At 40.2% G+C, this 18,237-nt stretch overlaps 1 protein-coding gene across 2 annotated transcripts in view; it reads left to right on the forward strand.

Moving 5' to 3' along the window:
- Window positions 1–18,237, forward strand: part of LOC103026874 (CUB and sushi domain-containing protein 1) — a 602,854-nt gene that overhangs the window by 469,798 nt on the left and 114,819 nt on the right. For both annotated transcript variants that reach the window (XM_049481560.1, XM_049481561.1), the window contains exons 31-33: window positions 7,836–7,952; window positions 13,770–13,883; window positions 16,683–16,778. In XM_049481560.1, coding sequence (XP_049337517.1) covers window positions 7,836–7,952; window positions 13,770–13,883; window positions 16,683–16,778 — 327 coding nt within the window. The remainder of the gene's footprint in view (window positions 1–7,835; window positions 7,953–13,769; window positions 13,884–16,682; window positions 16,779–18,237) is intronic.

The following is an 18,237-nucleotide window of genomic DNA, read 5'->3' on the forward strand; positions in this document are numbered from 1 at the left end:
GGCCAGTTACCAAACCCACTGATATGGACTCCTCCCCCTATCACGCCTCCTCCTCCGACACATGTAAAGTCAGACTCCGCCTCTTTTTGAACCTCTGCTGCTGATGCTGTAGCATTGCCGAGTAGCATCACATCACAGCGCTAACACTCGGAGGAGGAAAGCGCAGTGACTCGGTTCTGATACATCAGCTCACAGACGCACAGCCTTGTGCTGATTGATCCACATCACCCTAGGAGTGATGAGGGGAAAGAGAAAGGCCATATTGTGCTCTCTCAGGGCTCCGGCAGCTGAGGGTATTTTTGCATTTTTTTATACTTTTTTTTAATAATTCTTAATTAATTCTTAATTTCTGAAGTCATGCTTTAGCCTAAAGTCTCTGTAGTCAAGTTGTCAGATAGAGGGGTATTAAAATTGAGTACATATGTTCTCTGAAGTGATGGAGCTTCATCCAACACTTGATTGGGTTGGAGTTGGGTGAGTTGGAGTGACGTTTACAATCCAGAAGTAATAGATAGATGTTCTTGCAGCTGAAGGCCATCAAATCATAGAGTAGAGTTTTTCTTTACAGACTTCTTTACAGTGTTAAATATCAGACAAAACGCAGAGGAGGCGTTGTCCTGCAGATGCTGTGGTCAACTTCACTACTGTCCACAATGTTTTTTGGACACGGAAGAAAAGAGAGAAAAGAAAGAAAAGAGAGAGAAGAGTCAAAATTGATAGGAAAAAGTTTGCCTGGATTCACAGCCAAAGAATACTTGTTATTCTTTCACATTCACTGTCAGGCAGTAATTTGGGGAAAAGTGCAGTACTTGCACAACTGTAGGCAGATATAGGAAAATCATTCCATTTACACTTGGGTCGAATGTGGTCAATTTCTGTCTCTCACCACCTCCAAATGTGGGCTGAGTGATCCGATCATTATCACAGTCCTCCCTGTTTCTCTGAATGACAGTAATACAGGCTGAACTGTGGAATTTCAACCCCCTCACCGGTAGTATTGCAAATATTACACGTTAAGTGCACCCAAACGCATACGAATTTCTAGCATAAGAAGTATGTGTCAGTATTCACTTCAAGTAATTTTTTTTTTTTTTTTACATTTTTTCACCTTACAGTGATATAGACCAACACAAAGTAGCACATAATTGGAGGACATAAGTGGAACGAAAATTATATATACGAGTTTTTATAGTAATTATAGCCCCTCGATATCAACACCAAGTAGAGCCACCTTTTACTGCAATCACAGCTGCAGGTCTTTTTAATGGTCTGAGACTGAGATTTTTACTCCATTCTTCTTTATAAAACAGCTGAAGCTCAGTTGAGCTCAGTGGAGCACCTGTGTTGCCAAGATAGCAATACGCCATAAATTTACCGAAACACAGCTCACTTCCAGACTCTGGTATTGCTATTGCTATTTTAACAGCGCAGGCGGAGAACGTAGAAAGTAGGTAGACTGTTGGAGGCGTGTAAGATAGCAATGAGCATCACACCACACTTTGCACAGGGTGTGAAATAGGTCATTAGATCTTTAAAAATAATATATATATATATATATATATATATATATATATATATATATATATATATATATATATATATATTTGGAAAAAAATTAAGAGACCATATAAGAGACCATATTATTATTATTATTCTATATAAACTACAGACAGCATTTCTCCCAAATTCCAAATAAAAATATTGTCATTTAAAGCATGTATTTGCAGAAATTGAGAAATGGCTGAAATAAAAAAAAAAGATGCAGAACTTTCAGACCTCAAATAATGTAAAAAATAAATAAAAAAAGTTCATATTCACAAAATTGTAAGAGTTCAGAAATCAATATTTGGTGGAATAACCCTGGTTTGGTATTTAATCACAGTTTTCATGCATCTTGGCATCATGTTCTCCTCCACCAGTCTTACACACTGCTTTTGGATAACTTTATGCCACTTCTGTGGCATATATATATGTGTGTGTGTATGTGTGTGTGTGTCTCCATCTGACTCCTTGTGTTTCCCTCCCAGCCTTTGCATGGAGAGCATGGGTGAAGGTGATATGATCAAAGGTGCAGGAGAGAGTTTGATATGCAGACGACCAGAAACCTCAGCTGCTCCTCCACCTAACCCCCCCATCCCCCCCACCCCGTCCATCCATCCACCCCAAATACCCCCCCAACCCAGAACCCCCCCCCCCCCCCCCCCCCCCCTACCCGCGCCTTGTGCTCACGGAGGCATTGTGAGCAGATGAAGGAGCAGACCAATGGGTGCCAGAGCCCAGAGGCTTAGCACAGGCCTGATGTGCTGAGAATCTCAATTGAAGATCATTGTAGCAAGAAGCACAGGGTGGAGGGATGAAAGGAGTGAGGGGATAGAGAGAGAGAGAGAGAGAGAGAGAGAGAGAGAGAGAGATCACAGGTGAGGAGGACGAGTGCGGGGAGAAGGGATCGTAGTCGTAGTCTAGGGTTCTCCTAGTTCGAAATAAAATGAAATAAAAAGCTGGCCTGACCAGGGATTTACGATCTGCTCAGAAAGCTCAGCCTCATAAAGCTGTAAGAAATGCTCTTTAGGATTATACGTGAGTTATAAGTCATTATAGCTGGACGAGTAACTGTATACATTATCGCACAGTTATCATAGTGAACAGTCGTGGATGAACAGCGGACATTTTCTTACCTTCAGATGTGTCTTTAATAAATTATAGCACAGAGCACACAGTCTTTTAAAGCTGAAACAACGGTTTTACCTTACAGAATTACAGGTCATAATTTACATTTACATTGTCTGGTGGCCAATCTTCATTAATTGCACATTGCAGCAGTAAGAGCAGAGTGTGAAGGTACAATTAGCAGGGTAAGAGCACAGTTCTGCTCTAAATATTGCAATGCACACTATAACATTATGGGTGACATACCAGAGTTCAAAAGAGGACAAATTGTTGGTGCACGTCTTTCTGGCGCATCTGTGACCAAGACAGCAAGTCTTTGTGATGCATCAAGAGCCACGGTATCCAGGGTAATGTCAGCTCAGCATACCACCAAGAAGGACCAGCCACATCCAACAGGATTAACTGTGGACGCTGTAAGAGGAAGCTGTCTGAAAGGGATGTTCGGGTGCTAACCCGGATTGTATCTAAAAAACATAAAACCACAGCTGATCAAATCACGCAGAATTCAATGTGCACCTCAACTCTCCTGTTTCCACCAGAACTGTCCGTCACCACAATCAATTATTGTGCTCTAAAACCAGGAGTTTCAGTTTCATTGTCCAACCCCTGTGTTTATTATATTATATGTACAGCTCTGGAAACTGAATCAGTTTCTCTGATTTTGCTATTTATAGGTAAAAGGTTTAAGTAAAATGAACATTGTTCTTTTATTCTATAAACTACGGACAACATTTCTCCCAAATTCTAAATAGAAATATTGTCATTCAGAGCATTTATTTGCAGAAAATGTGAAATGTCTGAAATAACAAAAACCTCAGATAATGCAAAGAGCAAAAGTTCATATTCATAAAGTTTTAAGAGTTCAGAAATTTCCATATTCCATATTTGGTGGAATAACCCTGGTTTTTAATCACAGTTTTTTTATGCATCTTGGCATCATGTTCTCCTCCACCAGTCTTACACACTGCTTTTGGATAACTTTATTCTGCTTTACTGCAAAAATTCAAGCAGTTCAGTTTGGTGGTTTGATGGCTTGTGATCATCCATCTTCCTCCTGATTATATTCCAGAGAGTTTTATATATATTTTTTTATTTGGTAAAATCAAAGAAATTCATTATTTTCATTCAAGTGGTCTCAAAGTCATTTTTTATTTTTGTTTTACTCAAATAGAGCTATTCACTGTGTATCCCTGTAACTCTACCTCTTCACAACTTTAACTTTAACTGATGCTCTCAAACACTTTATTAAGAGACAAGAAATCCAATTCAATTAACTCTTGATGAGTTCAGCACAGCTGTTAACTGAAAGCCTGAATAAGAGGTGACTCTACCACATAAAAGTGACAGAAAGTGGCAGAAATGTGCAAAGCTGATCATGAGTGTAAAATATAAAACATATTTGACTTTTTTTGTTTTTATTCGTAGTTTGAAGGCCTTTTGTATTAATCTACAATGCATAACATTTTTTAATACATGTTTTTTTTTTTTTGCATCTGGCAAATTAATGTTTTCATTATTTTTCTGAAAAACTGTGGTTTCCATTTTGGTTTCCATTACTATCTATGAACTGTAGGTACAGCTATAAGCAAACCAAGCTCTTTCAGTGGTTAGGACACCACAAGCAGAACTGAAGGCCTAAACAGATCAGATTATTACCCAAATAATTAACAGCAGGAAGAGGAATCAGCACTGGTTGTGTGGGTTTCAGTGAGTGGGAGTAAATGTCAGTGTGGTGTTTCTGAAAGTGCTAAATAACATCTATGCTGTGGGCTGTCAATGCCATCGGTAGCTGAACCAGATATCGGTCTGAGAATGTCATGAAGCAGAATCATTTATTTGAGACTTATTTGACAGATATGTGAAATGTGTTCTCTTATTTTTACTACAGTTATAACTACAGTTATAATGGCAGAAAATTACTCAACTGAAAAACGTTTTTATTTTTTTTGGGGGGTTACATTTTCTCAGCATAACGAGTCTATACAGTGTATATATTTCTAGTTCTTACACTGAGAATGGAGTACGTATTTCGTATAGTGGCATAGTAGTAAATAAGCTTTTCTATAAGAAAGCTAATAGTGAGGTCTAAGGATTTTCAGTCAAAACCTTATTTTTTTTATAAACTCTGAAGCAAACATTTCATCATATTTTTTAGAGCTGCCAATAGAGAACATGCTCAAAAAGAAAAAAAAAAAAATCTATGGTTCTGTGTGGCTGCCTTGGGCTTTATTAACAAGGAAGAAAAAATACCATCATTCAAATCCAGACAAATAATAAGAAGAAGAAAAAAAAAAGCTATGTTTCTTATCAATCACAGACCATATCTCATGCTGCAGCTTTCCTACGGCCTTCTAGTGGAAAGTGGACCTTAACAGATGAGAACAAACCATACTTAACTCATGACTAATGTGCTAATCAGTATAATGTAGTAGTGGAATAAAATAAAAGACCACTTAAAAATGATTCTTTTTTTCTCTTTTGAATTATTATAAAGAAATATTGAGGAAGATGGATGATTACAAGCCATCAAACCAAGCTGAACTGCTGGCATTTTTGCACCAGGAGTGTATAAAGCATAAAGTTATCCAAAAGCAGTGTGTAAGACTGGTGGAGGAGAACATGATAGAAAGATCCATGGAAAAAAACTGTTAAAAAAGGGTTATTGCACCAAATATTGATCTTTTGTTTTAATTGCATTATTTGAGGTCTGAAAGCATCTTTTTACATCTTTTTTTTTCTTTTTTTTGTTATTTTAGCCATTTCTCATTTTCTCCAAATAAATGCTCTAAATGACAATATTTTAATTAGGTATTTGGGAGATTAAAAACCTTTGGAATATAATCAAGAGGAAGATGGATGACCACAATCCATCAAAGCTCCAAGCTGAACTGCTTGAATTTTTGCACCAGGAGTGAGTACCATAAAGTTATCCAAAAGCAGTGTGTAAGACTGGTGGATGAGAACATGATGCCAAGATGCATGAAAAAAAACTGTGATTAAAAACCAGGGTTATTCAAACAAATATTGATTTCTAAACTTTTAAAACTCTTTATGAACATAACATCATGTTCTCCTCCACCAGTCTTACACACTGCTTTTGGATAGCTTTATGCTGCTTTACTCCTGGTGCAAAAATTCAAGCAGTTCAGCTTGGTTTGAAGGCTTGTGATCATCCACCTCCGTTTTGATTATATTCCAGAGGTTTTCAATCTCGCAAATTCCAAATAAAAATATTGTAATTTAGAGCATTTTATTATATATATATTTTTTTTGCATTATTTGAGGTCTGAAAGCTTTGCATCTTTTTTTTTCCTTTTGTTATTTTAGTGATTTCTCATTTTCTCCAAATAAATGCTCTAAATGACAATATTTTAATTAGGAATTTGGGAGAAATGTTGTCTGTAGTTTATAGAATGAAACAACAATGTTCATTTTATTTAAACTTATGCCTATAAATAGCAAAATTCAGATCTCTATTTTTTTATTTCCAAAGCTGTTTTAAGGTTTTAGATTTTTTTTTTAACTCTTACTCTTAAAGTTATAAAACTTTAGTTCACAGAAGCTCAGCAGCTCCGTATGGACCTGGAGACGCTGATAACCACGTCCTGCACAATCACATTTCTGACCTTCCTAACCAGCTCTATTTATTCATGCGCTGTCAGTAGACCCAAAGGGTACTTCTGAGAGTTCCTCTCCAGCTCTCGGTCATGCTTGTGTGAACATCTAAGCGTTTCATCTCCATCCGTTAAGGTCCACACAATTAAACCATCTGTGCAGCGCGGCACCTGCAGAGCCAACACCTCGTGAATGTTTGAGCTCCACTGTTGACCTGGATTAACCTCTGCTTACCCCCCAGGTCCCTTCTGCTCCGCACGCCCTGAATACGTCTCCTCACTTCATTCGCCTTCATTCTTTCCATATAACACATTATAATGCATTCGTAAGCCATGTATAACACATTAAAGCTATGCTTATTACACTGTACTCAACTAAACATTTGTGAGCACATATACTGTACTACTACTTTGAGTTGAACCAATTTAGTTAAAAAAACTAGTCTGTTAGTCTGTTGCCATTGGCAGCTTATTTTCCATTGGTTTCTGTCACAATCTATTTGCATATTTGCTGGGTGTGTCCAAGAGTTTCTGACTAACACTCACCATCAGTGTGTAGTGATTCCCCCTGGACTGCCTTACAAATAAATCAACTTGATGTTTTAATTTATGCTAACTCAAGCAACCGGTTTCCTCAAATTGTTTAAGTAAAGTAAATTTATCTTATCTGGGCTTACAGTGTATGGATTTTGAATTCAATATTTGGTGGAATAACCCTGTTTTTTTTTTTATTATTCACAGTTTTCATACATCTTGGCATCATGTTCTCCTCCACCAGTCTTACACACTGCTTTTGGATAACTTTATGCTGCTTTACTCCTGGTGCAAAAATGCAAGCAGTTCATTTTGGTGGTTTGATGGCTTGTGATCATCCATCTTCCTCTTGATTATATTCCAGAGGTTTTCAATCTCACAAATTCCAATTAAAAATAGTAAATTCATGTTATTCGGGCTTACAGTGTATGGATTTTGAAATCAATATTTGGTGGAATAACACTGTTTTTTTTAAAACACAGTTTTCATGCATTTTGGCATCATGTTCTCCTCCACCAGTCTTACACACTGCTTTTGGATAACTTTTTGCCTTTACTCCTGGTGCAAAAATGCAAGCAGTTCAGCTTGGTTTGATGGCTTGTGATCATCCATCTTCCTCTTGATTATATTTCAGAGGTTTTCAATATAGTAAAATCAAAGATACTCAGAAGGGATACCCACTGTATGCACTGCAGCCACTGGCAGAAAGAGTGTATTGTATATAATGTGACATTTAAAGAATCTGACCACATCACTGTGGAGCATATAGACGAGCCTAAGGCATAATACGACCGTATGCCAGATCAAGACAGGCTAAGTGCTAAGTGGTCATCATGAGGAAATTAGCCCCTTTACTGCCCTAGTCATTTTACATTTAAAATAGTTTCAGCATTAGACCCCATTGACGATGTGTTATTAGAAGCATATTGGCATCAGCCTACCAAGAGCTCTTCAGCTGATTGGATTCGTAGAGTGAAGTAAAAATGAACACTTCTTTCTTTCTCTCTCCTTCTCTTTTAGCTCCCTGCGGTGGTCAGTACACGGGATCTGAGGGAGTTGTGCTGTCTCCAAACTATCCCCACAACTACACCACGGGCCAGACCTGCTCCTACTACATCACCGTCTCTGGAGAGTTTGGTAAGTAATTATCTGCTGGTTTTATTTCCGTTTAACTGTTGCATCCTTCCAGTTTTGGTGGAACTGCTGGTTACAGTCAAGACAGATTCTGCATTGTGATTTTTGTGACTTTAATCTGATAAACTGAAATAAATAAACAGCCTTTAGCTCTTCTCTCTCTCTCCATTATATGACATGCACAACAATGTGATTTATCCAATATTCATAAATATTTACAGGCTTATAAGCTCAATAACAGCATTTTACAGGGTAATAAAGGCTCAAACTAGCATTAACTAGCTAGGTGGTAACATAGACCTTCAGGAGTGATCAGTGCAGGTAGGAAGGAGCTGTTTCATCAGCAGCTTATAGGCGATTGTATGAACCTTTTTTTTTAATCTGAAGTGGTTTTAGATGGATGGATGGATGGATGGATGGATGGACAAACAATAGATAGATTGATCAATAGATATACAGACAGACAGATGCACACTTGAATGCAGTTATTAGAATGTTGACAGACACATAGACACAAACAGACAGGTAGGTAGGTAAGTAAGTAGGTAGGTAGGTAGGTAGGTAGGAAGGTAGGTAGATACATGCATAGGTAGGTAGAAAGGTAGGTAGATTGGTAGGTACAAAGGAAGGTATGTAGGTAGGTAGGTAGGTACATAGGTAGGTAGATATGTAGGTAGGTATGTAGATAGATAGATAGATAGATAGATAGATAGATAGATAGATAGATAGATAGATAGATAGATAGATAGATAGATAGATAGATAGATAGATAGATAGATAAATAGTTACATAGGTAGGTAAGTAAGTAGGTAGACAGGTATGTACATAGGTAGGTAAGTAGGTAGGTAGGTACATAGGTAGGTATGTAGGTAGGTAGGTAGGTACATAGGTAGATATGTACATAGGTATGTAGGTAGGTAGGTACATAAGTAGGTAGATATGTAGGTAGGTATGTAGGTAGGTAGGTAGGTAGATATTTGTTTACATAGGTAGATATATAGGTAGACAGGTAGGTAGGTAGATATTTGGGTGCGTTGGTAGATATGTAGGTAGGTAGGTAGGTAGGTTAGTAGGTTAGTAGGTAGGTAGGTACATAATTAGGTCGATAGATAGATAGATAGATAGATAGATAGATAGATAGATAGATAGATAGATAGATAGATAGATAGATAGATAGATAGATAGATAGATAGATAGATAGATAGATAGATCACAGCTTGTACCAGGAGCTGGGTTAGAGCTGCCTGTTGCGTTAGGAACGGTGCAGTTTGTCTTATATCGTAAAGAACAAAGCTGCAAGAAGTGAACAACTGAGGCAGCAGGGTGTGTGAAGGAGAGCTGGTCATCAGAACAGCAGAACACCAACCCAGGTCCCCAGCAGCCTCAGCGGTGGAAATCTGGCTCAGATCATCTGCTCTGCAGCGTAATCTGATGTCGTTTCAGTGTGCAGGAGTGCGGCTCACATTGAAATTCTTATTTCAACTACTTTGTAATTCCAATGAGAAGGAGAGAGAGAGAGAGAGAGAGAGAGAGAGATAATCAGGGGAAAGATCTCTGCTGGATAAAAGTGTAGGCTTTGAGTTTGAGTTAACCCCAGAGTATCAGGGGCAATTTTTCAAAAACGCCTTTTATTTTAAACAACAGTGGCCTGGAGACTCTGTGTACAGCGCACTGCATGATTACCACTCCTTCTCAGAGGTCTGTTGATCCAACTCATCTGCAGCAGTGTAGTGCTTCTTAGTGTTTTTCTATTTTTTTATTGACCAGGGTCCCGACAGGACACACTAACTCACTGTAGTGCACTGTAGGCCATGATACTCCAGTAAAGTTTGCCTGAGATAATTAAAGGGAATACCATCCTAATCACAGCCTCCTAATCAGCCTGTCACATGTCTGACAGATTACATAACGTAACCTCTTTTATAGCGCAGCTTCAATAGTGAATGGTGCTTTAATTGCAACTTTAATTTAGCATCAAACCCTCAAAGATTTGCATAATGTAATAATTTGACATTTACAGTATAAATATACAGCTCAGATGAAGCGGTATAAGCCTTAAATGAATTCAAACAGTCTAAGCAAGGAAGAGTTTTGAGAGTTTATTTTATTATATTTTATAAAGCAAAGCTTTTTCTTTTTTACCAACATTTTTGTAGTGCTCTCAGTAAAGATCTCTAATCTCTAATATATATATATATATATTTTTCTGATGTGAAAATGCCCTTAGTTTTATTTATAACTAGTCAGATAACTAGTCAGCTGAGGACACTGCACAAACTGCTCTCCATCATGAATGATGATGATGATGATGATGATGATGATGATGATGATCACCCTCTGTGCAAAATCTTCATGAATCATGGAAGCAGTCTCAGTAGCAGGTTGTCGGTTGTAGGATGTAGGTGTAGGTGTGGGTTATATGTGAGTGGGGTGGGATGGATGTGGGTGGGGTGGGTTGTATGTGAGTGGGGTGGGATGGATGTAGGTGAGGTGGGTTGTATGTGAGTGGGGTGGGATGGATGTAGGTGAGGTGGGTTGTATGTGAGTGGGGTGGGATGGATGTAGGTGAGGTGGGTTATATGTGAGTGGGGTGGGATGGATGTAGGTGAGGTGGGTTGTATGTGAGTGGGGTGGGATGGATGTAGGTGAGGTGGGTTATATGTGAGTGGGGTGGGATGGATGTAGGTGAGGTGGGTTGTATGTGAGTGGGGTGGGATGGATGTAGGTGGCGTGGGATGGATGTGGGTGAGGTGGGTTGTATGTGGGTGGGGTGGGATGGATGTGGGTGGGGTGGGATGGATGTAGGTGGCGTGGGATGGATGTGGGTGGGGTGGGATGGATGTAGGTGGCGTGGGATGGATGTGGGTGGGGTGGGATGGATGTGGGTGGGGTGGGATGGATGTAGGTGGCGTGGGATGGATGTGGGTGGGGTGGGATGGATGTAGGTGGCGTGGGATGGATGTGGATGGGGTAGGATGGATGTGGGTGGGGTGGGATGGATGTAGGTGGCGTGGGATGGATGTGGGTGGGGTGGGATGGATGTAGGTGGCGTGGGATGGATGTGGGTGGGGTGGGATGGATGTGGGTGGCGTGGGATGGATGTGGGTGGGGTGGGATGGATGTAGGTGGCGTGGGATGGATTTGGGTGGCGTGGGATGGATGTGGGTGGGGTGGGATGGATGTAGGTGGCGTGGGATGGATGTGGGTGGGGTGGGATGGATGTGGGTGGGGTGGGATGGATGTAGGTGGCGTGGGATGGATGTGGGTGGGGTGGGATGGATGTGGGTGGGGTGGGATGGATGTAGGTGGCGTGGGATGGATGTGGGTGGGGTGGGATGGATTTGGGTGGCGTGGGATGGATGTGGGTGGGGTGGGATGGATGTAGGTGGCGTGGGATGGATTTGGGTGGCGTTGGATGGATGTGGGTGGGGTGGGATGGATGTAGGTGGCGTGGGATGGATGTGGGTGGGGTGGGATGGATGTAGGTGGCGTGGGATGGATGTGGGTGGGGTGGGATGGCTGTAGGTGGCGTGGGATGGATGTGGGTGGGGTGGGATGGATTTGGGTGGCGTGGGATGGATGTGGGTGGGGTGGGATAGGATTTAAAAGAGATGAGAAAACATTATCAGCTTTGTATTACACTATGTTTGTTACATCTGTTTTCTACAAAACCTTCAATAAAAACTTGATTACAAAAAATTTAAATAAATAAGGCCTAAAAGATGTGATCTTGTTTCACATCAATCGAACCACAATCTGGTTTGTTTGCCGTGTGAACACTTTTAAATGGTTCGGTTTAGACAGTTTGGACTCTCGGATCAATTAGACAACCGCAGAAATAAGCAATTGTGGCAATTGTGAACCGAACCAATCAAAGCAAGATAGAGTTTTAGAGTTGTTTTAGAGTTTTTAACATATAAAGCCAAGCTCCAACAGATGAACTCTGCAGATGGAAAGCCTGCAGGCCATGAGGAAATCCTGCAGCTCTGCTATTTACATAGAAGCGGGGCCAGTTCCCCTTGGGCCGTTTTCCGTAGGGCTCGCGCTGGAGGCGAGGGCAAACATCTAATTAAAGAAGAGATGATAAAGTCCTCTTCGCCGGAGCTCCGGCTCCCCGCCGCCCCGACACACTGCACCCCGGGTTTGTAATTGTCTACTGCTCCCCTCCCGCCGAGTGTGTCTGACCTTTGATACCCCCCAGAGCTTCCAGTCACCTTATAGCACTGGAGACTGGAGATTAGGACGCAGGCTCGAGTGTGCAAGGGCGTGAGCACGGTGAACAATGTGAAAGTAAGTGTAGATCATGAAGAACATGATTATATACAGCAGGTCGCAGGTAAGACCCATTAACATATGGTCAGGACACTGAAGTGTGTTCTAAGCAGTGCCATCTGGAAGACTGTATACTGTACTATACCTTCTGTATGCTAATGTACATATACTAACACATATATTACACACTGTAAACCCATACGAATTGTTTGAACTCCAATGATTTAAGTCTTTTTTATGTAAAATTAGATATTTCTAAACAATACTCAACTATTTTGAGTTAGTTGAACATTTGTGGGCACATTTACTGTACTATTCAAACTGAGATCTTTGAGTTGAACCAACTTAATAATAATAATAATTGAGTTTAGTCTGTTTTGCCATTAACAGCTTCTTTTCATTGGCTTCTGTCACAATCTATTTGCATACTGGGTGTGTCCAACAGTTTCTGACTGACACTCACCATCAGTGTGTAGTGATTCCCCCCTGGGCTACCTTACAAATAAATCAACTTCCCCTTTAGTTGTAATTTTTTAAGTAAATTCAACTCAAAAAATTGAGCAAACCGGCTGCCTTGAAAAAATTAAGTAAAATCAACTTATCTGGTCTTACAGTATAACAAAAATAAAAAAGTTAAATCAACTTCCCCTTTAGATGTTATAACTTGATGTTCTAAGTTACGCTAACTTAAGTTTTCATTGCCCATTACTTAACTTTTTTAAGGCAACCGGTTTCCAAATTTTTTTAAAGTAAATTTAACTTATCAGGGCTTACAGTGCATGCGCAGTATTGTATCAATGCAGCCTGTAATCTGTGTATATTGCACATTTTTTAAAAGATGCTGTTAGCCGCTAATGCTAATGCTAATGCTAATGAAATCCAGGAGTCTAGGTTTACTGTAAATAAACGGAAGCACATTACTCACACAAATAAACAGTTTTCAGGAGAGAAATCTGTGTAGATTAACATCCAGCTTTCATTTGCCTTTTTTAATTACAGTTTTGTTTACTTAGCTCAGCTTTACTTAACTCTGTTAGTTTATTTGGAATTTGGGTGAATTGTTGTCCGTAGTGTGTATATATAAGCTTTAAAGTCATCTTAGATAATTTAGAATTGTCTGTATTTTCTGACACTGTGATGTACTGTTATTTTCAAAATGATATAAGCAAAAGATAAACAGATAAAAAAATATGGGCAACATTTGTGTTTGGAGTGAGATTAAACATTTTATTTAACAGTTTATGAAACATTACGGCGATTAAGTCACTGTTTGTTAAGTCACTGTTGATTCCTCGTTCTGTTCTGATTCCACTGAAGCATTTTCAAACCTCACAACTCATGCTATAGATATAAGAGCTGAGAAAAGATGGTATGATGAGATAATGTAACATTTTATTTATTTTATCCACACGTAAAGCCGGCAGCCTGAGGGGAGAGTGTCTGTGGTGAAATGTATGAAATGTTTAGGGGCTTTATTTAGGTGGAGGCTCTCCTCCTGTGGAGATTATGATGGTGACACGCTCAACCCATTTCGCTTTGTCTCCTCAGTGGTCTTCGGGCAATTTGCCTATTTCCAGACAGCCATGAACGACTCGGTGGAGCTGTTTGATGGGCCCAATCAGAACGCCAGGCTGCTGAGCTCCCTGGCCGGCTCTCATTCCGGTAAGTAATAGCTTTACATTGTTCTCGCGTTTGTTGTCGCTTTGCTTTCGCTTTGAAATGCACAGATCCTTTCGGGGGGGGGGGGGGGGGGGGGGGGGTTGGGGGAAAAATGAACTGCCATATACGGCGTTTGCAGAAAGCAGGAAAGACAATTAAGTGCGTGCAATTTAGCAGCGAAGGAGGTCATGAGCGAGGCTTAATGGCTTCATTCAGTGAGGAAAATATGGTCCCTGTGGGAGCGTTGTTGTAGCACATCTTTGCTAATCATTTTAACGTATTTTGAGCGTAGTTACAGTACTTGGGTCCATTTTCTTGATGAATTCTTGACCAGTCAGCAGTTATTTTAGCCGGCTCTAGCTTTTGCTTTTGTTTTTTTTTTTTTGTTTTTTTTATGTAGCATTCAGAAGGGCAAATTTGTTTATTATTCATTGCTCTTTTGGCTCATTGTCATTTTAATACCCTGGCCTGCTACTTCTGCTACTTTGTTAATTCCTCACAGTTTCCTATTAAAATAAATTCAGATTTTAGACACAGCTTTGTGCAAATTTATTGTTGGTATTACCATTAACGGCGAAAGGTAATAAAACGCCTCAAAGGGAATCTGCCCTTAATTCCGCATTCTTCTCAGGATTGATGAAAGCCATCGGACATAAACTATTGCTAGGGCACTTTGATACTTTCAGCTTTTTTTATGGGCTGTCGTGCAACAATATAATCCCCCAAAGATGTGTTGTAAATTCCCAGTGTTTCTGTCTGAGCTGTTGAGCCCAGCGGGCCAGAAATCCCGCCAGGCCCCTCTGTTCACGCCAGCGCTTTTAACCCTGCAGGCTCAGCCGAGCATTCTGCTTATCGCCCGTATCACTGAAATTACTCGCCCTTTTTGAAGCGCTGCTGTTTTTAGATATTTTATATATAAGAACAGACTCCTGTCTGCCCTGTTTGACACTGAAACGAAACTGTGTTTTGTGAAATGTAGCGCGGTGGCCTCTATTTCCGCCCATTTCAATCAAAACGTTGGAATTCTGAGCTTTACTCTAAACAAACAAAAGCACTTTACTCACCCAAATAAACAGTTTTTATAATCAAATTTGTGCAGATTAACATCCAGGACTCATTTATAACATTATACTGCAATATTGGTGGCTGATAATGTGTGAAATAACGTGTATTTTCAGGTCGCTTGGCTAAGTACTCTTCTCTAATTACATGACGATAACATGGCGGCACCCTTGTTCACTTTGATGTAGGCATCCTTAGAAGTGCACAACATTATAATTTGGAAAAATCCATGCGGTGCGCAATCCACATATATTTTTCGCACAGAATTATAAGATTGTTAGCGAGATTAACATAATGTTTTATGCCCTGGCCCTATCTTACACCCCACCAACAGTATATTTTAACACTGCAGTTGCTCTACTGACTGATTTAAACCCTGACAACAGTCACATATCCATATCACTTGTTACATACACAAGAACACACTGCAGTGCGCAAACCCAACTTTTACATCAGCAGTAAACAGAATACTAAATAAAATATCATTAATATTCCTGTAAATGAGCTGCTGGAGCTCCTTCACAGCGTAGCGCAGCTCAGTTTCCTCTGCTGAGAAGCACAGAAGTGCTGCACTGTTCAAATAGCAATCCGCTAAAAAGTCAGAACGCACCTGGCTCTTAAAGGGAATAGCAAGGTTTATTTCACGCTATGCCAAAAACACGCCCATGATTATTGTCAGAATTTATAGAATTAGTACATGCCTTTTGCACGTTTTGAACCACACAAGGTGTACTTTTCCAGTCGTATGATAGCAAAGACACACTGAAACACCCTAAATCAAGCTGCATGGTGCGGTTGACGGTTGACAGCTCGGCTATTGATCACTAATATAAGGCTCTAGATGTGCGTCTAGAGCAGGAGATGATGTGTTTTGAATTTACCGGTACCACTTTAAAATAAGACTACCTTTATAAAGGGTTTATAAATGGTTTACAATTAGTTTATTAATGGTTACTAATTAGGTTGTAAAAGCCTTAAAAATCATTAATAATCAGTTACGTGTAAAGGACAACAATATAGATGGCTGTGGGTTCATTATGTATGTGTTATAACTGATTATTATTGATTTTTAAGGCTTTTACAACCTTTAATAAACTAATTGTAAACCATTTATAAACCCTTTATAAAGGTAGTCTTATTTTAAAGTGGTACCAATTTGCCTAATGCGATTATCAGAGAGAGAAAAGAAACTCAATAGGCAAAACTCGCAATAGGCAGAGCAAAACTGGCCAATAATAGGGGCCGATATGTTCCAGTTCACAAAACACAAACACAGATTACTGGGTTATTTCAGACAGTGTTCTGAAAGAGTCTGCTCAGCTGTTTGTTGGGATGATGTAAATGTATTTTAGGCTGATGTGTGTTGGTTGCAAAGCGATGCCTGGGCAGGGGTGCCCAAACATGTCATATTTAGAAGGCGTGGTCAGCAGGGACCTCGCGCAGAGCATTCTGGCCCAACACCACATCTCACGGCCTGGGCTCTCCTGCTCTAAAGACGGCCTGGGTTTTTCTTCGGCTATCAATCTGCAGACGCCCCGGCGCCGCGTCTCCTCTCTGCCCTGCCTTTCAGCATGTCCAGAAGGGACGCTTCGGTTATTAAGCCATCCATCTTGTATAGTAGCTCAGCGCTGTGTTTATTACAGTACATTTGCTGCCACGTGCAACTCCGGCGAGGAGAAGGGAGGGGGCGGCGGTCTCGGGGAGTTAAACCTGATTATTTGGCATATTTCTGTATTGCAGGAGAGACCTTGCCCTTGGCTACTTCAAACCAGATCATGCTGAGGTTCACCGCCAAGAGTGGCCCTTCCGCCAGGGGATTCCACTTTGTTTACCAAGGTACGCTTTCCCTCGCCCCTCATGAAATCACAGGTCCCCTTAAAGAGGCCAAAAGCGCCGCTTTTAATCTTCTAATCTTAAACGCAGCACGGCCCCAGAGTATTTTACCCAGATATCAGCATTTAAAGGACGGCTTCAGGAGTCTTTCAGCCTACCTGCTGCACCTGAAGAGTGATCACTACTGCTGAGTGGTGTGAGTGTAAATAAAAATAATAAAAAACATCTACATACAAAACTGTATACTAATGTATATTTATTTATGCCTTTATTGTCTCTATACATCATATCATTTAAGGATAAATACACATAATATTAATACCAAAGCACTGATTTTATGTACAGCTGTGTTTTTAAACTTTACATACACTCATAATAATCAACATGGCAACATTATGATCTTTCAATATTATTTTGAAATGTTCTTTTGAGTGTCCTAAAACATAAACGAAAATCAAACCAATAACAGGTATTGGATGCTTAAATTTTGATGCATAGGTTTTCCAAAATCAACACAGGGTTAAAATGATACACTGGAAGCCTGTATTACTTGAATTTTGGTAGTTCGGGGTGTTTTTTGGGGGGTTATGGGAGATTTTAGGAGGTTTGGGGGTTTGGTGGGGTTGGGGATTTTGGTAGTTTTGTTTTTTAGGGGGGGTTGGTAGTTTTGGGTGTGTTTTGGGTTTTTTGGAGGTTTGAGGTTTCAGCAGTTTTGTTTTTTTTTGAGGGAGGGTTTGTAGTTTTGGGTGTTTTTCAGGGTTTGGGGGTTTGGGGGGTTTTGGTAGTTTTTTTGGAGTTTTGGGGGTTTTGGTGGTTTTTTGGTAATTTGGGGAGTTTGGGGGCTTTTGGGTGTTTTTCAGGTTTGGGAGGGTTTGGGAGGTTTAGGAACTTTAGGGGTTTTGGAGATTTTGGTAATTTTGGCTTTTGAGTGTTTTTCAGGGTTTGTGAGGGCTGAGGGTTTTGGGTTTTTTGGTAGTTTTGAGTGTTTTTTCTGGGTTTTGCGGCTTTAGGGAGGTTTATAAGTTTTAGGGGTGGAGTTTTGGTGGTTTTGTGTGTTTCAGGGTTTGGGAGGTTTAGGAGTTGTAGGTGTTTTGGGGTTTTTGGTCATTTTGGAAGTTTTTGGAGGTTTGGGTGTTTCTCTGGTTTTTTTTTTCAGGGTTTTGGAGGGTTTGGGAGGGTTTAGGGGTTTTGGAAGTTTTGATAATTTTGGTGGTTTTGGGTGTTTTTCAGGGTTTGGGAGGTTTGGGAGTTTTAGGGGTTTTGGGGGGTTTGGTAATTTTGGGTGTTTTTCTGTTTTATTCAGAGTTTTGGAGGGTTTGGGAGGCTTGGGAGTTTTAGGGGTTTTGGGGGGGTTTGGTAATTTTGGGTGTTTTTCTGTTTTTTCAGGGTATTGGAGGGTTTGGGAGATTCGGGAGTTTTAGGGGTTTTGGTGGTTTTGGTAATTTTGGTAGTTTTGAGTGTT

This window comes from Astyanax mexicanus, chromosome 7 (assembly GCF_023375975.1).
Source record: "Astyanax mexicanus isolate ESR-SI-001 chromosome 7, AstMex3_surface, whole genome shotgun sequence".
NCBI lineage: Eukaryota > Metazoa > Chordata > Actinopteri > Characiformes > Acestrorhamphidae > Astyanax > Astyanax mexicanus.